Source organism: Theropithecus gelada, chromosome 3 (genome assembly GCF_003255815.1).
Source record: "Theropithecus gelada isolate Dixy chromosome 3, Tgel_1.0, whole genome shotgun sequence".
NCBI classification, from domain to species: domain Eukaryota; kingdom Metazoa; phylum Chordata; class Mammalia; order Primates; family Cercopithecidae; genus Theropithecus; species Theropithecus gelada.
The window spans coordinates 13,214,275-13,236,964 of NC_037670.1; the positions used below are offsets into that span (position 1 = coordinate 13,214,275).

The 22,690-nt window shown below is 47.3% G+C and overlaps 1 protein-coding gene across 2 annotated transcripts; it reads left to right on the forward strand.

Annotated features, from left to right (window-relative positions):
- The first annotated feature begins 713 nt into the window (after positions 1 to 713).
- Positions 714 to 10,396, forward strand: AZGP1 (alpha-2-glycoprotein 1, zinc-binding). 2 transcript variants are annotated; one of them, XM_025380649.1, is made up of 4 exons: positions 714 to 922; positions 4,557 to 4,817; positions 8,355 to 8,630; positions 9,838 to 10,396. In XM_025380649.1, exons 1-4 carry the CDS (start codon positions 847 to 849, stop codon positions 10,119 to 10,121), a joined length of 897 nt encoding a protein of 298 aa, XP_025236434.1. In that variant the 5' UTR covers positions 714 to 846; the 3' UTR covers positions 10,122 to 10,396. The 2 variants fall into 2 exon arrangements, with proteins under 2 accessions (XP_025236434.1, XP_025236436.1); XM_025380651.1 differs by having other exon boundaries at positions 8,355 to 8,686; positions 9,016 to 9,947.
- Positions 10,397 to 22,690: the final 12,294 nt, after the last annotated feature.

Here is a 22,690-nt window from a genome sequence, read left to right on the forward strand (position 1 = left end):
AGCAGCCAGCAGGGGACATTAGAGGCCCAGTGCGGACCGAAGACACCACCTGGAACTGGAACCCAGACGCCCCCATAGCTACTGCAGCCCCACTGCCCCCAGGAGCAGGCAGTTGCGACCACTGTCAAGACCACCAGAAGGCATTGTCCACTGCACCCGCCTCTTTGTTTCCCAGACACTTGACCTGATGTCCATGGTAGTAGCTTCGACTTGCTGAGCATAAACCCTGTGCACACCTGCTCGTTCTATTGCCAGGGAGGCTGCAAAAGGAGGATGCGGCTATTTCTCCTTTGATCATGGAAGGCTGGGGTTCCACAGGCACTGAAAGGAAGGAGGGAGAGATGGGAATGGGAATGTCCTCCAGACAGCTCTGGCAGGATCGGGTGAGGGAGAGTGAGGGTCCCGCCCCAGCTGGGGACTAACCAGGTCCGTATCCTGGACATGTTGAGAGTTTTTCCAGAAGGCAGGGATGAAGTCTCGCTTGACAACACCCAAGTGATTCCAGAGGGTGTCATAATAGACTGGAAGGGCGACACATCCCAGACACCTGCCACCCATCACACATACCTCCCACCCACTTGCATTCTTCCGCCCCAGGCACACACAAAGCCTCAGTCCAGAGATCAACTGTCTCAGCTCTGAATTTGTATAACGTGTGTGTAGACTCATTCATCACAACCTCTACCCAGCCTAGCTTATGTATCATGTTTTTTTTTTTTTTTCTCTATTAGGGGAGGAGCCCGTCCTGGCACTCCCATTGGCCTGTAGATTCACCTCCCCTGGGCAGGGCCCCAGGACCCAGGATAATACCTGTGCCTCCTGCCCAGAACCCTCCAAGCAGACACGATGGTAAGAATGGTGCCTGTCCTGCTGTCTCTGCTGCTGTTTCTGGGTCCTGCTGTCCCTCAGGAGACCCAAGATGGTGAGTGCGGAAAGCAAGGGATGGGTGCTGGAGGGGACTGGAAGAAGGTGAGGAACAGGACACCTTCCTCACACCTGGCTGGGAGAAGGGATAGATGCAGCTGGGATTCCCTGGCATATGGCAGGAAAGGGTGCCCAAGGCTGTCAACTCACTCAGCTCATACACTTCCACGAGCATTCAGGGAGCCTCTGCCCTCACCCGAAATAAGACCTTCAGGAATCTGAATCTAAAATCCTTAGTTTACAGTGAAAACAAAGACTCCAAAGACCAAGCGACCTGCTTGGGGTCAGACAGCCAGGACGGAGCAGGAACCGTGCACCTGGAGCTGCTTCTGCTCCTGTTCCTTCCCTCCTTCCGGTGGCTGGGTACACCTGCCTGACGCTGTTGGAAAGAGAGAGTAACCCCAAGGGGAAAGTGGGAAGGCGGGTCGGCTGGAGGGATGGTGCTAGAAGGAAACCCGTGCCCTCAACCCACACTCAGACACAGCTGCAGTAGGTCTGGAAGGCGAGTGGCCGGAAGAGAAGGCAGTGGGAGCTTAGGGAGATCAAGAGTCACTTCTAGGACAGGGGAAGGAGGCTGTTTGTGGCATGAGAATGTGCAGGATAAAGACATGGAAGCAAATGGCTTTTCAGTTGTGTAAGTTTAAAATTGGTGACATTTACAAATTGTCAGAAAAGGTGTTTCATGTTCGTTGTATAACAATCACTTTGGAATGTTAATCCCATTCTGCACCAAAATCTGAATTATTCAAGGTTCTCCAGAGAAACAGAACTAATAGGTTGTACACATATACATATATACGTACATACACATACATGCATATGCTGTATACACACGCATACACACACACAAGAAGAGATTTACATTATATGTATGCAAAAGAGAGAGAGAGAGTGAGAATAGAGATTTATTTAAGAAATTGACTGACACTATTGGGAGGAGTAACAAGTCCTAAATCTTCAGAGCAGGCCAGGAGGCTGGAGACCCAGGAAAGAGTTGATGTCTTAGTCTTGAGTCTGAGGGCAGATTGTAGGCAGAATTATTTCTTCTTTAGCAGACCTCCAAGGCTTTTTCTCTTAAGGTCTTCAACTGATTGGATGAGGCCCACCACTATGGAGAATAATCCACTTTACTCAAGGTCTACTGATTTTTTTGTAAATTAAAAAAAATTGTGGGTGCATAGTATGCGTATATATTTATGGGGTACATGAGACATTTTGATTCAGGCATGCAGTGTGAAATAATGACATCATCGAGAATGAGGTATCCATCCCCTCAAGCTTTTATCCTTGGTGTTACAGACAATCCAGTTATACTCTTTTGGTTATTTTATTTTAAAAATTTATTTGATTATTTATTTATTTATTTTTGAGACAGAGTCTCAGTCTGCCGTGCAGGCTGGAGTGCAGTGGCACGATCTTGGCTCACTGCAACCTCTGCCTCCCAGGTTCAAGCTATTCTCCTGCCTCAGCCTCCCAAGTAGCTGGGACTACAGGCACCCACCACCACACCTGGCTAATTTTTTTGTGTTTTTAGTAGAGACGGGTTTCACCATGCTGCCTAGGCTGGTCTTGATCTCCTGACCTAGTGATGTGCCTGCCTCGGTCTCCCTAAGTGCTGGGATTACAGGCATGAGCCACTGTACCGGGCCTCTCTTTTGGTTATTTTAAAGTGTACAATTAAATTACGATTATTATTATTATTTTTTTGAGACAGAGTCTTGTTCTGTCATCCAGGCTGGAGTGCAGTGGCGTGGTCTTGGCTCACTGCAACCTCCGCCTGTTGGGTTCAAGCAATTATCCTGCCTCGGGTGTGCACTGCCACATGGCTAACTTATGTATTTTTAATAGAGATGGGGTTTCACCATGTTGGCCAGACTGGTCTTGACCTCTTGACCTCAAGTGATCCACTCACTTCAGCCTCCCAGAGTGCTGGAATTACAGGCATGAGCCACCGCACCTGGCCCCAATTAAATTATTATTGACTATAATCACCCTGTTGTGCTATCAAATAGTAGGTCTTATTCATTCTTTTTTTTTTTTTTGGTGACAGAGTTGCCCAGGCTGGAATGCCATGGTGCAATCTTGGCTCACTACAACCTCTGCCTCCCGAGTTTAAGTGATTCTCCTGCCTCAGCCTTCCGAGTCGCTGGGACTACAGGCGTTTGCCACCACTCCCGGCTAATTTATGTATTTTTAGTACAGATGGGGTTTCACCATGTTGACCAGGCTGTTTTCGAACTCCTGACCTCAAGTGACATATGCGCCTCAGCCTCCCAAAGTGTTGGAATTATAGGCATGAGCCACCACACCTGGCCCCAGCTAAATTATTATTGACTAGAGTCACCTTGTTGTGCTATCAAATAGTTTTCTAACTTTTTTTTTTATACCTATTAACCATCCTCCCAATTTCCCCCCACCCCTGCCACTATTCTTCCCAGCCTTTGGTAACCATCCTTCTACTCTCTATGTCTATGAATTCAATTGTAAGGTCTACTGATTTAAAGGTTAATCACATTTAGAAACTCATGAGCAAGAATAATTTTAGTAATTGAACTAGGATTTTGCCATATGACCTCCAACATTATTAGCACCTGTATAAATTGTATCATAAAATAATTATGGAACTATTATGGAAATGTCCCTCTCTCCTAGATTCCACCTTGTACCAAAATGTAAGGTGTAACCCCAGGAATTCTGAGCTCCATCCTAGTCTTATGCTGTGCTAATTCAGTCGGGGTCATTTCTTGAATTTTCTAGTAAATTCTCCTTTCTACCCTTTCTAACTATATGTATTTGTCAGGTTAAGCTAGAAATGTTAATTTGGTTTTTTTGAGACTGAGTCTCACTCTGTCGTCAAGGCTGGAGCGCAGTGGCATGATCTTTGCTTGCTGCAACCTTTGCCTCTCCAGTTCAAGTGATTTTCCTGCCTCAGCCTCCCACATAACTGGGATTACAGACCCACACCACCACACCCAGCTAATTTTTGTATTTTTAGTAGAGATGGGGTTTCACCATGTTGGCCAGGCTGGTCTTCAACTCCCAATCTCAAGTAATCCTCCTGCCTTGGCCTCCCAAAGTCCTGGGATTACAGGCATGAGCTATGGAGTCCAGCCTAGAAATGTTAATTTCTAACGCATGTCAGATTCCATGCACAATGGGCAAGGTTCCATTCCTCCATGGGGTGACTCAGGGATCCAGGCTAATTGCATACTGAGACTCTTTCATATTATCCTGTGGCCTTCAAAGTTGTCACCTCAAGAGATGAGAAACAAAAGCGACAAGCCAGCTGGTAGGGTCTTGGACCAGAAGAAAGACATCACTTCTGCTCACATTCTCTTTTGACAAAACTCAGTCACATGGTCCCAATGTATCTTCGAGGAGGCTGAGTAATGTTATCTTCTTATGTGCCAAGCAGGGGAAACAATGTAGTGAAGACACAGGATGGTCTCTGAAATATCATCCTTAGCATGAAAGGAGAGCATATTCACTTGAGTGAGCCTCCAGTGGTGTAAGGTTAATGACAGGAGAAAGAGCTACGGAGGAAGAGGCCAGTGGGCAGGCCTCCCCTCCTAGCCCTGTGCAGCCCCACAGTGGGACCCTTGCATGGACCTCAACTGTCTTTTCTTTTGCAGGTCATTACTCTCTGACCTATATCTACACTGGGCTGTCCAAGCTTGTTGAAGACATCCCCCAGTTTCAGGCCCTTGGCTCACTCAATGACCTCCAGTTCTTTAGATACAACAGTAAAGACAGGAAGTCTCAGCCTGTGGGACTCTGGAGACAGGTGGAAGGAATGGAGGATTGGAAGCAGGACAGCCAACTTCAGAAGGCCAGGGAGGACATCTTTATGGAGACCCTGAATGACATCGTGGAGTATTACAACGACAGTAATGGTCAGTAAACAACAAACCACGGGGGAGGAAGGTCTAACCCAAGAGGCAGCCCCCCAAGTGTGAGTGGCAAGGGGTTAGCAGGATGGAAATAGTCCCAATCCCAGAGAAGGAACAGAAGACACAGCAGAAATGCAGACATGTCCACATCCCGCCCACACCACAGCACAGGTGCTCCCCACTTTCCCATTGATTGCCCCATCCTCATCCCAGGCCTCAGCTCACACAGGAAGTGATGGCAGAGTCACTTCCTATCCAGGCACCTCTGACCTCTCACCTCCACAACTTATGCATCAGAGGCTGATCTCCCCGTGAGAAGGCATCAGACTCACCCCTGTCCAGGGAGGTTGCCTGGAGAGTGAGCCACTCTCAAAGTCACTCAGACCTGGGCTCACCTGGTGGCTCTGCCAGTCCCAGCTGTTGACAATGAAACGTTCCCAAAATATCTGGTCGAAATCTGCAAACATTGGAGCACTGAGACCTACCTCCAAACAAGTTTGTAATATTTAACTATGTCTATTCTGTGAAGGATGTCACAGTCTGTCCTAATCTCCCTTGCAGCTCCATTGCCTAGGACAGGGTGCAGCCAATATTGGCTCAATTGAAATTTGTGGAAAGAACAGAGAAAAGCATGCGGCACACACCGTAGCCCATGCTGAGGGCTCAGGAAGTGCTGGATTCAAAACCGCGGGCTGTTAGAGTTTCCTGCAGCCCTAAAGTTTCTCCTCACCGTAAGATGCAGACCCAGGAAGGGCCACCTGCACTCTGGTTGGAGGAGCTGGTGGCAGAGCCCGCGCAGAGATGGTCCCTGTGCCCCTGGCCCAGCACTTTTTCTGCTAAACCACACTGCCAGCCCCAAGGCAGCCAACCTCTGGCCTGGTGAACTGCTGGTGTTAAATTATCATAGAGTGGGTGTCAAAAGGTGGGCTTCTAAGTACAAAAATGCCCAAGGTGCTACATGGGATCTGAAGGTTTCCAAAAGGAGGCAAGAAAGAGATAGGCAGACGTTTGAAGGATGTGGGGTGGGAGGTCTTGGTAAGGAAAATGGCCCGGGATGTGTGTCAGCAATAGGAGAGGAGGGGGCACAGGTGACCAGAAAAGACACTGGGAGAAGCTTTGATGGACAGGAATAGAAATGGCAAAGTGGATAATTACGAGGAAGGAGGATGAAGAGATGAATACAAGGTATTAGAAAATAATATTAGGCAGGGCTCGGTGCCTCACACCTGTAATCCCAGCACTTTGGGAGGCTGAGACAGGTGGATCACCTGAGGTCAGGAGTTCGAGACCACCCTGGCCAACATGGTGATACCCCATCTCTACTAATAATACAAAAATAGCCCGGCATGGTGGCGCACATCTGTGGTCCCAGCTACTCAGGAGGCTGAGGCAGGAGAATTGCTTGAACCCGGGAGGCAGAGGTTACAGTGAGCTGAAATCCTACCATTGCACTCCAGCTGGGATGACAAGAACGAAATGTCGTCTAAAAACAAAAAACAAAAAAAGGAAATAGGAGTAACTGACATTTACTGGCACTTACTTTGTGCCAGGCCCATCTATGAGCATATATAATGCTCAGAATAGTCCCCTGAAACAGTGCTCTTGGCATTGCCGTTTCAGAGGTGAGGAAATAGAGGCCCAGGGAGGTGACTGGCTCTGGTTCAGGCAGCACACCAGGTGGGGGCGGGGAGAGACCCGGGTCGTGAGCCCAGACAGCTTGAGAGCTGTCAGTGTCTGTGCCAACAGCACTAACCAGTGCTGGGTAAACACCTGCTTTTAAAATCAGAATGAAGAGGCTGTGTCCCCCACCCTAAGGAGATACATTTCTGAGAGTTATGGCTAATGGGCAAGAAGGTTGGGACTTTAGAGATTTGGAATAAAGATATCAAACACCGTCTCCACTAAAAAATACAAAAAACTAGCCAAGCCAGGTGGCGGGTGCCTGTAGTCCCAGCTACTCCGGAGGCTGAGGCAGGAGAATGGCGTGAACCTGGGAGGCGGAGCTTGCAGTGAGCTGAGATCCGGCCACTGCACTCCAGCCTGGGCGACAGAGCGAGACTCCGTCTCAAAAAAAAAAAAAAAAAAAAAAAAAGATATCAAACACCAGAAAGGAAGAAAGAAGTGATCAGATTAGGGTTACTTAGGTGATGATATGAACTCTTCCTAGAACTGAGAGAAAAGGAGAGTCTTCCTTTCTCATATGAAATCACAAATAATTTCTAGCCAATTTGGAAGTACACTTTGGTGTGGTTGTGACAGCTTCCTCAGGACTCAGCATAAATTAAAACAAATAATTCTCCTTAGAAGAGATGCTGTAGAAGAGATAGCAATCTATCTATATTCTGTAGCTCTTTTTTTTTTTTTTTTTTTTGAGACGGAGTTTTGCTCTTGTTGCCCAGGTTGAAGTGCAATGATGCGATCTCGGCTCACTGCAACCTTTGCCTCCTGGGTTCAAGCGATTCTCCTGCCTCAGCCTCCTGAGTAACTGGGACTACAGGCTACAGGCATGTGTCACTACAGGCATGTGTCACTACGCCTGGTTAATTTTGTCTTTTTTTTTTTTTTTTTGAGACAGAGTCTTGTTCTGTCATTCAGGCTGATGTACAATGGCACCATCTCAACTCATTACAACTTCTGTCCCCCAGGTTCAAGTGATTCTCCTGCCTCAGCCTCCCGAGTAGCTGGGATTACAGGTGTGTGCCAGCACACCCAGCACATTTTTGTATTTTTAGTAGAGGCGAGGTCTTACCATGTTGGCCAGGCTGGTCTCAAACTCCTGACCTCAGGTGATCCTCTGGCCTCAGCCTCTCGAAGTGCTGGGATTACAGGTGTGAGCCACTGCACCCAGCCTAATTTTATATTTTTAGTAGAGATGGGGTTTCACCATGTTGGTGGGGCTGGTCTCGAACTCATGACCTAAGGTGATCTGTCCTCCTCGGCCTCTCAAAGTGCTGGGATTACAAGTGTGAGCCACTGAGCCCGGTGGTTTTTTTTTTTTTTTTTTTTTGAGATAGGATCTCACTCTGTCACCCAGGCTGAAATGCAGTAGTGTGATTTTTGACTCATTGCAGCCTTGACTTCCCAGGTTGACGTGATCCTCCCACCTCAGCCTCCTGAGTAGCTGGGGCTACAGGCATTGCACCACCATGCTGCGCTAATTTTAAAATTTTTTTAGTGGTGGAATTTTGCCATGTCACTCCGGCTGGTCTTGAACTCCTGGGCTCAAGCGATCCACTCGCTTCAGCTTCTCAAAGTGCTGGGATTACAGGCATGAGCCACAGCACCCAGCCTGTAGTTCTCTTAAACAGGAACATATCTCATCTGAGACAAACCTGAAATGCCAAACCAAACTGAGTTAGCCCCTCTCTGTCTGCTGTATATATTGGAATAATAACATATTTGTCTTGATAAAGGGATTGCATGCTTGAATTGCAAAAACCTTTATTTCTTTTGGGATGCCCAGTGTGCAGGACTAAGAGTTATTTCGATAAATTTCGCACCAGGCTGACTGTCTCTCTGTGGGGTCGGGGGAGTTTTCAGGGTCTCACAACTTGCATGGAAGGTTCGGTTGTGAGATTGAGAATAACAGAAGCAGTGGATCATTCTGGAAGTATTATTACGATGGAAAGGACTACATCGAATTCAACAAAGAAATCCCAGCCTGGGTTGCCTTGGACCCAGCAGCCCAGAACACCAAGCAGAAGTGGGAGGCAGAACCAGTCTACGTGCAGCGGGCCAAGGCATACCTGGAGGAGGAGTGCCCTGCGACTCTGCGGAAATACCTGAAATACAGCAAAAATATCCTGGACCGGCAAGGTACTCACTGCTTCCTGCTCCCCAGTACTGAGCCCAGAATAAAAGATGATCTCAGGGCCGGGCGCGGTGGCTCAAGCCTGTAATCCCAGCACTTTGGGAGGCCGAGGCGGGTGGATCACGAGGTCAGGAGATTGAGACCATCCTGGCTAACATGGTGAAACCCCGTCTCTACTAAAAATACAAAAAAAAAAAAAAACTAGCCGGGTGTGGTGGCGGGCGCCTGTAGTCCCAGCTACTCGGAGGCTGAGGCGGGAGAATGGCGTGAACTCGGGAGGTGGAGCTTGCAGTGAGCCGAGATCGCGCCGCTGCACTCCAGCCTGGGCGACAGAGCGAGACTCCGTCTCAAAAAAAAAAAAAAAAAAAAAAAAAAAAAAGATGATCTCAGGCTAGGAGCTCAGGCAACATCTTAGTCCAGTCTCATTTGTTCCTGGATGTCCCTCAGGCCCCAGCTTTCATCTTTCAGGATTCATTCCTTCTCTGGGATGATGTAATTTGTGGTCCAAAAAGAACATCTCAAAATTTCACTCAGAATGGGCCAGGAAGGCTATTCTTTCTTGATAGGTGTCCCCAAATCATCTCCAATTGACAGACAAGGAGCTTGAGATTAGAGAGGTGAGGTTAACACTGTAAGAGGCAGAGCTGGGACTCAAATTCCAGATTTCAGATTCCAAATCCCATCGTTGTTTCTCTCTACAATGATGCCTCCCATCTGGGTGGTGGAGAGAAGGGAGGTGTGTAAAATGTCAGCCCCGGAAGGACAAGAGCGAGCCAGTGTGAGCGGGACTGATGGCTGCAAGCTGAGACTTGGATTGGAGACGTAGTGAGACTCAGGATTGCGCAGTGCTGCAGGGAAGCGGTTGCTGGATAGAGGCATGGGCTGAACCGTGCAGCTGGACTGAGACTGGGGGAGAGAACTCCAAAGCCCACTGAGAAGTGGGAAAACGTGGAGAAGTGCACGGAGCATTCACAACTTATTGCCGTCAGAGTCAATACATGGGTGGGGGTGGGGGGGTACTGGGCAAGAGGGAAAGCGTCAGCCTTCCCTGATATTCTGGAACGTGTCCTGGGGCCGGGGGTGGGGTGGGGTGGGCAGGAACAGAGCTTAGAGCTCTGCTGATCGCTGACAGCCAAGGGTGGGGGTGGGAAGAGACCTGGGCCAGGAGAAGTCGACCTCAAGCCTGCGGTGTCACGCTCTCTCCCTCCACAGATCCTCCCTCTGTGGTGGTCACCAGCCACCAGGCCCCAGGGGAAAAGAAGAAACTCAAGTGCCTGGCCTACGACTTCTACCCAGGGAAAATTGATGTGCACTGGACTCGGGATGGCAAGGTGCAGGAGCCTGAGCTACGGGGAGAGGTTCTTCACAATGAAAATGGCACTTACCAGTCCTGGGTGGTGGTGGCTGTGCCCCCGCAGGACACAGCTCCCTACTCCTGCTATGTGCAGCACAGCAGCCTGGCCCAGCCCCTGGTGGTGCCCGGGGAGGCCAGGTAGGAAGCAAGGGCTGGAGGCAATGTGGGATCTCAGCCCCAGTAGCTGCCCTTCCTGCCTGACGTGGGAGCTGAACCACAGAAATCACCGTCAATGGATCCACAGGCCTGAGGAGCAGCGTGGGGAGACAGACAGGAGGTGGATTTGGAGACCGAAGACTGGGATGCCTGTCCTGAGCTGACCTGGACCCAAAAAATCATCTCACCTTGAGCCCACCCCCACCCCATTGTCTAATCTGTAGAAGTTAATAAATAATCATCCCTCCTTGCCTAACATAACAGAGAATGCTATTTTTAACGGTGATGTGCTGTAGAAATGTGACTAGATTTTCTCATTGGTTCTGCCCTCAAGCACTGGGTTCATCTGAAACTCTTGGTTTCCCCTGGAGGCCATGGTTCCTGGGCACTTTGACCTGGGCAATCCCAAGTGTGGTCTGAACCCCCTTTCCCTTGGGGACTGTTCAGGAGTCCTGTGCTGACGTACATAGGTGTGGCCATGGCCTCTCTGGCTGTGAGGCACTAGAACTCTTCAAGCTTTCACACAAACCCAAACCTCTTCTGTGCCTCAGTTTCCCCATACTCCTTGGCTTCCTGGGAGACCCCTCCACATCAGCTATTGCATATTTCCACACAATGTTGGTCTTGGTCCAAATAGCCAGAGCTTATTTGAAACCTCTCAGCTCCCCAGGGCACAGCTGAAAGAAGCAGGAATTGGCCCTGAGGTTCTCAGACTCCTTCCAAGTAGAGTCCCTGGGAGTGAGTTTCCTTAACTGAGTCACCAACTGTCATGCACAGGTTTCAACCCCAAAAGACACAGCAGAGCTCTCACCCTGACCTTCTCATGAAGCCTCACCCGCCTGTGTCTGTGCTTTTCCTTCCTGTGTGACAAGAACTTCCTTTATGTCCTATGCTCAGCCTCCCACTCTATATTATTCCAAAATTCATCCTCCAAGCTGAGGTCCTTAATAGAGTCATTCTCAGCCTGCAGAATTCTGGGTTAATCATCTTATCTTTCAGGAAAGCCCAAATTTGGAGGTTAAATATATTTTTTTTTTGAGGCAGAGTCTTGCTCTGTCGCCCAGGCTGGAGTGCAGTGGCGTGATCTCCGCTCACTGCAAGCTCCGCCTCCTGGGTTCATGCCATTCTCCTGCCTCAGCCTCCCGAGTAGCTGGGACTACAGGTGCCTGCCACCATGCCTGGCTAATTTTTTGTATTTTTAGTAGAGACGGGGTTTCATCGTGTTAGCCAGGATGGTCTCGATCTCCTGACCTTGTGATGCGCCCGCCTCAGCCTCCCAAAGTGCTGGAATTACAGGCGTGAGCCACCGCGCCTGGCCGAAGGTTAAATTTTTTTACCGCTTTGGTCCAATTTGGAAATGGAAGCTGAAAATTTATTTCTTTTGTCTAAATGAAATCCACATTCTCTTGGGAAAGCTATTCAAACAGCAGAAGGGTCCAAATAAGAAGAAGAAAAAAAGAGAAATATAACCATTAATATTTTATTTATTTATTTATTTTTGAGACGGAGTCTCACTCTATCACCCAGGCTGGAATGCAGTGGCGCTATCTCGGCTCACTACAACCTCCGCCTCCCAGGTTCAAGTGATTCTCCTGTCTCAGCCTCCCACGTAGCTGGGACTACAGGTGCATGTCACCACTCTTGGCTAATTTTTGTATTTTTAGTAGAGACAGGTTTTCATCATCTTGGCCAGGCTGGTCTCGAACTCCTGACCTCGTGATCCACTTGCCTCAGCCTCCCAAAGTGCTGGGATTACAGGCGTGAGCCACCGTGCTCGGCCCATATTTTAAAATATGAGAATATCTTGAATAAATCAAAAGTGAAGTATAAATATTTCAGGTCAGTGAGGAAACTGAAAGTCCCGATGAGCAGGTCAGAGCTAGGAAGATTGGCATGGGACACCTGGTGTCATCTAGAGCAGGAGAGGTGGGTGGAAGTGGATAAGGGAGAGGAAACCTCAAAAAACCCAAGTCCTGGCCAGGTGTCAGGGAGAAGGAGAGGGCACAGAGCCACTGACACACTCAGTGAAAACTTCCTGCAAAGTATGAGATTTTTGAAGCAATGGGACCCTTTAGGACAGCTTGCCAACAAGAGGGTCAAAAGATTGTTCCTAACGGGTGGGCATGAGACAGCTGAGAGGGTGTCTCATTGTATTGTTCATAATATTCAACAGAAGAGAGGATGATATTACTCCCAATATCGCAGGAGGTGTACACTCCCTGTGATATTGGGAGTCATATGATCATCTCTGCCCCTTAATATTACGGACAATATCACTGGGGCTATTACGAACAATTTTACAAACCATATCACACCCCCTGTAATATTGCTCATAATATTCACGGGAAGAGAGGATGATATTACTCCCAGTGTTGCAGGGGGTGTACATTCACCTGTGATATTGTTTGTACTAGTTAGGGAAGGAGAAGATGATACTACTCCCAATATCGCAGGGGATGAACCACCTCCCACAATATTGTTCATAATATTCAGGAGCGAGAGAATAATATTCCTTTTTTCTCTTAATATTACGAACAATATCACAGGGGCATGTACACCCCCCGCGGTATTGGGAGTAATATTATTGTTTCCCCCCATGGATATTTTGAAAAATATCACATGAGGGGTGTACACTCCCTGCGATATTGGGAGTAATATAACCTTCTTTCCCCGTGGATATTATGAAAACTATCATGGCGGGGTGTACACCCCACTGCAATATTGGAAGTAGTATCATCCTCTTTCCCCCTGGAGATTAGGAACAATATCACAGGGGAGTGTACACCTCCTGCGATATTGGGAGTAATATCATCCTCTCTTCTGTTGAATATTATGAACAATATAACATGGGGTATACAAAGTGACATGCTATTCTAAGGTGACTGAGAAATTATTAAAGGAGATCATTTTTGGCAATGAGACTTTTTGGGTTGGGGCCTCCTCAATTTGCACTTGGATGTGGTCCAGCCTGTGGGAGAATCTGTTGGTGGTCCTCCTTTGGTGGAGCAAGCAGTGACCGTCGAAGGACCCACATCTGGTTCTCTGGACTCCTTTATCATCCCTGATGCCTAGTCCATGCTCATGGCCCAGCCCTATCCCCAGGTCACCTCCCTTGTCAGGCTCCTGTGTTCCCCACACCCACAAGCTGTTTCATGCTGACCTGATTAGAAACACTTCTTTTTTTTTTTTTTTTTTTTTTTTTAGATGGAGTCTTGCTCTGTCACCCAGGCTGGAGTGTGGTGGCATGATCTCGGCTCACTGAAACCTCCATCTTCTGAGTTCAAGTAATTCTCCTGCCTCAGCTTTGTGAGTAGCTGGGATTACGGGTGCCTGCCACCACGCCCAGCTAATTTCTTTATTTTTAGTAGAGTTGGGGTTTCGTCATGTTGGCCAGGCTGGTCTCAAACTCCTGACCTCAGGTGATCCACCAGCCTCAGCCTCCCAAAGTGCTGGGATTACAGTAGTGACCCACCTTCCCTGGCAGAAACACTCTTTTGACCTCCTCTTGGCAAGCTCTTAGGTCTTCACATCTCCGATGCATCATTCCCTGCAGGGGTTTTTCTCTGGATGTCTCAGTGGCTCTGTGCCCCTTTCCCCCTCTCCGACACCTGTCCAGGACTTTGGTTTTCTGAGGTTTCCTCCCCCTTGTCCACCCCACTCCTCTCTGTTGTTACAGATGAGGCCAGATCCCACTTTTCAGTGTTCTTTAGCCCTGACCTGCTCACATGAGCTTTTGGTTTCCTTATTGACCTATGCTGTTTATTCTTTATCCTTTGATTTGTTGAGGGTGTCTCCTATTCTAAATTGAAAAATACAGTTGCGGTATTTTTCCCTCTTGATTGAGCTTTCTTTCCTGGGGCTGTCTGTGTTCAGATAGGACTTTTTGCTCCAGAAAAGGAAATGTGGATTTCATTAGGCTAAAGAAGTAATTTCTCAGCTTTGATTTCCAAGTTGGAGCCAAAGTATTACGAAAACAAACAAACAAACAAACAAAAACAGAGGGTTGGGTGGGGAGGATAGCCTTCAAATTTAGGCTTTCCAAAAAGATGAGATGTTTGACTCACGATTCTGAAGGCTGGGAATGATTCCTTAAGGAACCTAACTTGGAGGATGGACTTTGGAATAATCCAGAGTGGGAGGCTGAGGACAGGATGTAAAGAAAGTTCTTGTCACACGGGAACGAAAAGCACAGACACAGGCAGGCGAAGCTTCATGAGAAGGTCAAGGTGAGAGCTCTGCTGTGTCTTTTGGGGTTGAAACCTGTGCATGGCGGTTGGTGACTCATTTGAGGAAACTCACTCCCTGGGACTCGGAGGGGATCTGAGAACCCCAAGGCCAATTACCGTATCCTTGAGCTGTGCCCTGGAGAGCTGAGGGCTCTCAAATAAGCTCTGGCTGTGTGGGCCAAGACCAACATGGTGTGGAGACGTGGAGCGGCTGGAGTGGAGGGCTGGGTCTCCCAGGGAGCAAGGGGTCTGGGGAAACAGGCACAGAAGAGGCTTGGTTTTGTGTAAAAGAGTTTTCAGGCCACGCACTGTAGCTCACACCTGTATTCCAGCACTTTGGGAGGCTGAGGTGTGTGGATCACCTGAGGTCAGGAGTTCAAGACCAGCCTGGCCAACATGGTGAAATCCCATCTCTACTAAACATACAAAAATCAGCCAGGTATGGTGGCGCGCACCTGTAATCCCAGCTACTTGGGAGGCTGAGGCAGAGGTTGCAGTGAGCCGAGATCGTGCCACCACACTCCAGCCTGGGTGACAGAGCAAGACTCCATCTCAAAATAAATAAATAAAAAAAAAGAGTTTGTAGAATTCTGAGTAGCTCTGTGCCCCATTGCTCCCCCTCCACACCCGGTCAAGACTTTGATCTTCTGAGGTTTTTTCCTCTTCTTCTACCCCGACCCATCTCTCCTGTTGTGAGGCCAGAGCTCACATTCAAATCTTCCTTTGCCCTGGACTGCTCATGTTTCCTTTTGCTTTTCAAAAAAAATTTGAAATGTTCCTCCTGTCATGTGCTATTCTTTATTTGCTCAAAGTATTAGGACTGGGTGATTTCCTCCTGAGGGATTTGGCTTATCTTCTCTGACTAAATGGAATAAACCTGTTCAAGTCAGTATTTGTACATATTGCTCATCCAATATTGTATAGGAAAAATAAGAATATGGGGCTAGGTATGGTTGGCTCATGCCTATAATGCCAGTACCTTGGAAGGCCGAGGTGAGAGGATCACTTAAGTCCAGGAGTTTGAGACTAGCCTGGACAACATAGTGAAACTTCCGTCTCTACAAAAGCAAACCAACAAAAAAAGAACTGGGCATGGTGTGGTGCATGCCTGTAGTCCCTGCTACTCAGTAGGCTAAGGTGGAAGGATTGCTTGAACCCAGGAGCTCGAGGTTGTAGTGAGCTATGATCACACCATTGCACTGCACTGCAGCCTGGAATGGCATGAATTTCCTGTTTAGAGTTTTTGTGAACCAAATACTACACAACTGTAGTCATGATCTCCTTGGCTGGAGAGAGGCTGGCTGCCACCCAGGGCCACAGGGTGATGAGGCAGAATGAAAGGAGAGTCACCAACTCAAGACAGTAGCACAGTGTCCTTGTGGTTTTGGCTGGTGTAGTCTAAAATCTGAATTACACAAAGTGTATTCGATCTTGCATCACATCAGGAAAAAGCCCAGTAATCTATTTCATCACGGGGTGTGGAGAAGTTACTAGAACCATTTCTAGACACAGACTTTGGTTCTCTAGAGGCCAGCAAGTTAGCTTCACTGAGCTTCGGGGCCCACAGTGGGAAAAGATGTCTCGCTGAGGCTTAGTGTTGACTTCCCTCTTGTGGAGCAAAGGTGTAGGAACTAAGGGCTCTATGCTAATTAAAAGATGAGGCCAAGTGCAACGTAGTAGGGTCATACCTGTAGTAGGGTCTTGCTATGTTGCCCAGGCTGGTCTTGAACTCCTGGGTTCAGGCCATCCTCCCACCTCAGCCTCCTGAATCCCTGGGATTAAAAGTGTGACCCACTGTGCCCAGCCCCCCTTTTAATAGAATTGATGCTTAATCCACAGCTCTCCTGTCAGCCCACAATTCTTGAATTTTGGCCTCTTTTATCTCCACTTGAATGTAAATATACTTCAAAATTCTCACCCAGAATCTTTGGAATCTAATTCCTTCAATCCCTTTATTTTAGAGTCATTTTTAGGGTAAATGAATCTACCTGGTTCTCAACTTGACACCCTCTCTAAATGTGAATGAGTTCAAATCATATTCATTCCTAAGGAATCACACTCAAGCAGAGTACAAATCTGTGGGATATGCCATTACAACTCTAGAAATCATGTTCTTAAGATAAAAGCCTTTAAGAAAAGCCGTCTTGATATATCATGTAAGCGTGACAATGGAATACTAAATCAACATAGCTAAGATTTTCCTTATGTCCTATGCTTTTAAATGATCAGTCCTACAGTCCTGGAACCAACTTTTTGGTTATCAATACCTCCATTTTTAAAAACTATCTCAGGTATCATATTCCTTCTTCTTTTTTTTTTTTTTTTTTTTTTTTTTGAGATGAGCCTTGTACTGTTGCCCAGGCTGGAGTGCAGTGGCGCGATCTCGGCTCACTGCAAGCTCCACCTCCTTGGTTCACTCCATTCTCCTGCCTTAGCCTCCGGAGTAACTGGGACTACAGGCGCCCACCATGACCCCCAGCTAATTTGTTGTATTTTTAGTAGTGCCGGGGTTTCACTGTGTTAACCAGGATGGTCTGGATCTCCTGACCTTGTGATTGACCTGCCTTGGCCTCCCAAAGTGCTGAGATTAACACACTCAGCCCTATCCCTGGTTATTCTTATTCAATACAATTTGCAACCTACTAGGAAGAAAGGATTTTGAAAACAAAACTCTTTTTTAAAACTTTTAGTTTAGGTTTGGGGTACATGTGAAGATTTGTTACATAGCTAAACATGTGTCATGGTGGTTTGTTGTATATATTATTTCATCACCCAGGTATTAAGCCCATAGTTGTCTTTTCTGCTCCCCTCCCTCTTCCCACCCTCACCCTCAAGTAGACCCCAGTGTCTGTTGTTTCCTTCTTTGTGTTCATAAGTTCTCATCATTTAGCTTCCACTTATAAGTGAGAACATGTGGTATTTGGTGTTCTGTTGCTGCATTAGTTTGCTAAGGATTATAGACTCCAGCTTCATCCATATTCCCTCAAAAGACATAATCTTGTTCTTTTTTATGGCTGCATAATATTTCATGGTGTATATGTACCACATTTTCTTTTTTTTTTTTTGAGACGGAGTCTGGCTCTGTCGCCCAGGCTGGAGTGCAGTGGCTGGATCTCAGCTCACTGCAAGCTCCGCCTCCCGGGTTTACGCCATTCTCCTGCCTCAGCCTCCCGAGTAGCTGGGACTACAGGCGCCCGCCACCTCGCCCGGCTAGTTTTTTGTATTTTTTTAGTAGAGACGGGGTTTCACTGTGTTAGCCAGGATGGTCTCGATCTCCTGACCTCGTGATCTGCCCGTCTCGGCCTCCCAAAGTGCTGGGATTACAGGCTTGAGCCACCGCGCCCGGCCGTACCACATTTTCTTTATCCAATCTGACATTGATGGGCATTTAAGCTGGTTCCATGTCTTCACTATTGTAAATAGTGCTGCAATGAACATTGGTGTAGATGTGTCTTTTTTGTTTTTTTTTTGAGGTGGAGTCTAGCTCTGTCACCCAGGCTGGAGTGCAGTGGTGCAATCTCGGCTCACTAAAACCTCTGCCTGCTGGGTTTAAATGATTCTCCTGCCTGGGCCTCCTGAGTAGCTGTGATTACAGGTGTGAGCCACTGTGCCCAGCTAATTTTTGTATTTTTAGTAGAGACGGGGTTTCACCATGTTGGCCAGGCTGGTCTTGAACTCCTGACCTCAGGTGATCTGCCTGCCTTGGCTTCCCAGAGTGCTGGGATGACAGGCATGAGCCACCACGCTCGGGCGGAGGTGTCTTTATGGTAGAATGCTTTATATTCCTCTCGGTATATACCCAGTAATGGGATTGCTGGTCGAATAGTAGTTCTGCTTTTAGCTCTTTGAGGAATCGTCATACTGCTTCCCACAATGATTGAACTAATTTACACTCCCAGCAACAATATGCAAATGTTCCCTTTTCTCTGCAACCTCGCCAGCATCTGTCATTTTTTGGCTTTTTTTTTTTTTTTTTTTTTTTTTGAGACAGAGTCTCGCTCTGTCCCCCAGGCTGGAATGCAGTGGCCGGATCTCAGCTCACTGCAAGCTCCACCTCCTGGGTTCACGCCATTCTCCTGCCTCAGCCTCCCGAGTAGCTGGGACTACAGGTGCCCGCCACCTTGCCCGGCTAGTTTTTTGTATTTTTTAGTAGAGACGGGGTTTCACCGTGTTAGCCAGGATGGTTTTGATCTCCTGACCTCGTGATCCGCCCGTCTCAGCCTCCCAAAGTGCTAGGATTACAGGCTTGAGCCACTGCACCCGGCCTTTTTTGACTTTTTAGTAATAGCCACTCTGCTCTGACTGGCATGAGATGGTATCTCACTGTGGTTTTGATTTGCATTTCCCTAATGACCAGTGACGTCGAGTTTTTTCATATGCTTGTTGGCCGCATATATGTCTTCTTTTGAGAAGTGTCTGTTCCTGTCCGGGTTGTTTGTTTTTCTCTTGTAAATTTGTTTAAGTTCCTTGTAGATGCTAGCTATTAGACCTTTGTCAGATGCATAGTTTGCAAATAAAACAAAACTCTCAATGTCTTCACTTGCCAGACATTTAGGCTTAGGTTGGGGTTTGAGTCTTAGGAGTAATACCGTATTTTGCCACAAGAAGGAGCCTATGAGTGGGCTGGAAGAGAAAAATCAGATTTGCAGTTACTGAAGTCAGTAAACAGTTCTTTGGATATCTTGTAAATAGTAAGAGAACCAGACATGGCAACACTTGTAAGTGTTCCAAAACCAAGTAAAAAATATTTTAAAGCTCTAACTGTTTGCAACCGTTCTTCCCATCTAAGAGTTCATCTGCCCAGTCTAATGATTGTAGAATGATTACCTTTTTTTTTTTTTTTTTTTTTTGAGACGGAGTCTTGCTCTGTCACCCAGGCTGGAGTACAGTGGCGCAATCTCTGCTCACTGCAAGCTCTGCCTCCCGGGTTTACGCCATTCTCCTGCCTCAGCCTCCCGAGTAGCTGGGACTACAGGCGCCCACCACCATGCCCACCTAATTTTTTGTATTTTTAGTAGAGATGGGGTTTCACCATGTTAGCCAGGATGGTCTCGATCTCCTGACCTCGTGATCTGCCCGTCTCAGCCTCCTACAGAGCTGGGATTACAGGTGTGAGCCACTGCACCCAGCCAGAATGATTACTTCTAATCCTTTCTTGTGTGTGTGTGTTTTTTTTTTTTTTTTTTTAGATGGAGTTTCCCTGTTGTTGCCCAGACTGCAGTGCAGCAGTGCCATCTTGGCTCACTGCAACCTCTGCTTCCTGGGTTCAAGCCATTCTCTTGCCTCAGCCTCCCAAGTAGCTGCAATTTCAGTTATGTGCCACCACGCCCGGCAAATTTTGTATTTTTAGTAGAGGCGGGGGTTTTTCCATGTTGGTCAGGCTGGTCTCGAACTTCAGACCTCAGGTAATCTGCCTGCCTCGGCCTCCTAAAGTGCTGGGATTACAGGTGTGAGCCACCATGCCTGGCCATCTTTTATCTTACTTTTAGCATCCTTATCCCAAATTCCTGGTGTTCCCATCTCTACTATCCATTTTAAATAATTCTCCATTGTTGTCCTCTCCTTGAATCCCACTTTCTGAGATCAGTGCAACCTTCATTTAGGGCTTCAACCGCCTCCATCTGATTATTTAAAAGAGTAACTCCTAACAAGGATTTTACCCAATATAGTAAGCATTATGATTAATGATGCTGACTATACAAAAAATAATTTAAAAATATTAGTTGGGTGTGGTGGCTCATGCCTGTAGTCCCAGATACTCAGGCTGAGGTGGGAGGATTGCTTGAGCCCAGGAGTTGGAGACCACAGTGAGCTGTATTGCATCATTGCATTCCAGCCTGGGCTTGAGTGAGACCCTGTTTCTAAAACAATTAAGGTAAAATAAAAGAGATAACATGTACCTGGCACACAGTACTTAATAAACCCCATCTACTGTAAATACCCAGTGCCCATCATCCCTGTAACTCATAACTTCTTTCCCAGTTCCCCGTGCTTTAATTACTCCTGCTTAGGAGACAGCCCAGGCTACCTTCTTATCTCTCTTCCTGGAGCCAGATTCTCAGCATTTTGTTCTTTAATTCCACCTTTTACTCCTTATTGCATGCCTTGGTATCAACGCTTCGCCTGGTCTGAGGAACCAGCGTCTAGTCTTACCCTGTGTCTGGCAGTCCATATGGCCTGTACATATCACTTAGTCTGAGTCAGTTTCTGCATGGGTCAGCTGGGTTAGTAGCTCCTTATGGTTCCATGTAGCTCTCACAGACATGGCAAGTAAAACAACAATTTGTGAGTAGCTAGCATGGACTGCAAACTATGAACTCTATTTACCAAGCAAGTTCTAAATGCCAAACGTTGTCTTCGGCAAAGGGGTTTCAGGGCAGTTCGAGAACCACACCTTCCCTGTCCTCAGAAAACCCATATAGGCTGGTTTTGCTACACTGAATTCTCACAACTCATTGATGCAATGCAGCCTAGATAATTAAGTTAATTGCTCATTGTCAAACAGGTAGTGAGTAGCAGGGCTACCATTCTGATTCTTTCTTTTTTTCTTTTTTTTTTGAGACAAGGTTTTGCTCTGTCACTCAGGCTGGAGTGCAGTGGTGACATCATAGCTCACTGCAGTCTCACTCCTGGGCTCAAGTGATCTTGTCGCCTCAGCCTCCTAAATAGCAGGGACTACAGGTGTACACCACCATGCCCAGCTAAGTTTTAAATTTTTGTAGAGATGGAGTCTTGCTTTGTTGCCCAGGCTGGTCTGGAACTCCTGGCCTCAAGCATCCTTCTGTCTCGTCTTCCCAAAACACTGCAATTACAGGCATGAGCCACCATGTCCGGCCCTAAGTCTGATACCTTCTAAGAGGGATCATCCTCAGATGAGTCGGTGTGGAGGTGAGAGGTCAGGGGTGCCTGGATAAGAAGTGACTCTGCTATCACTTCCTGTGTGAGCTGAGGCCTGGAGAGAAGATGAGGGAATGATGGGGAAGGAGGAAGCAGATGTGTTGTAGGGTGGGGGAATGGGGAAATGTCTGTGTATTTCTACTTTTACCTTTGATTTCTCCTTTAGGGCTTTGATATTTTCTTCCTGCGAATCCTCCTTTTCACACCTGCTTGGGGCTGCCCCATGAGCTTGTGAAAACAGCATGTTTCTACCTTCCAACCACAGTCCTCAGTGCACTGGCCCTCTCTCTCCTTGGCAGAGTCTACGATGTCTTTCAAAGTCACCATGAAGATTTCTTTCTTTTCTATTTAATTTTAATTTTATTTTTTTTTGAGATGGAGTTTCGCTCTTGTTGCTCAGGCTGGAGCGCAATGGCACCGTCTCAGCTCACTGCAACCTCCGCCTCCGGGGTTCAAGCTATTCTCGTGTCTCAGCCTCCCGAGTAGCTGGGATCACAGGCGCCCACCACTGCACCTGGCTAATTTTGTATTTTTAGTAGAGACAGAGTTTCTCCATGTAGGTCAGGATAGTCTTGAACTCCTGACCTCAGGTGAGCCACCCGCCTTGGCCTCCCAAAGTGCTGGGATTACAGACATGAGCCACTGTGCCCAGCTTTATTTTAAGTTCCTGGGTACAAGTGTAGGATGTACAGGTTTGCTACATAGGTAAACGTGTGCCATGGTGCTTTGCTGCACCTATCAACCCATCACCTAGGTGTTAAACCCTGCATGAATTAGCTCTTTCTCCTAATGCTCTCTCCCAACCTCTGCTCTCGCCTGACAGGCCCCAGTGTGTGTTGTTCCCCTCCCTGTGTCCATGTGTCCTCATTGTTTGGCTCCCAGTTATAAGTGAGAACATGCAGTGTTTGGTTTTCTATTCCTGCATTAGTTTTCTGGAGATAATGGCTTACAGCTTCATCCATGTCCTTGCAAAGGACATGGACTCATTCTTTTTTATGGCTGCATAGTATTCCATCATGTATATGTAGCATATTTTCTTTATTCAGCATATCCTTGAAGGGCACTTGGGTTGATTCTATGTCTTTGCTATTGTGAGTAGTGCTGCAATGAACGTATATGTGCATGTATCTTTATAACAGAATTATTTATATTCCTTTGAGGTATATACCCAGTAATGGGATTGCTGGGTCAAATGGAATTTCTGGTTCTAAATCTTTGAGGATTCACCACACTGTCTTTCACAACGGTTGAATTAATTCACATTCCCACAAGATTTCTTTCCTGACTTTCTGAACTTGGATCTTCTCCTATCCTCCATCCCTACCACCTGGCTCCAGGATCCCAGAGGCTCAGGCTTTCTGCATTCAAAACCATAGTGGAAGAAGGCCTGATTGTTGGGGTGGGTAGTGGCCTGAAACCTGGGGAGGACTTC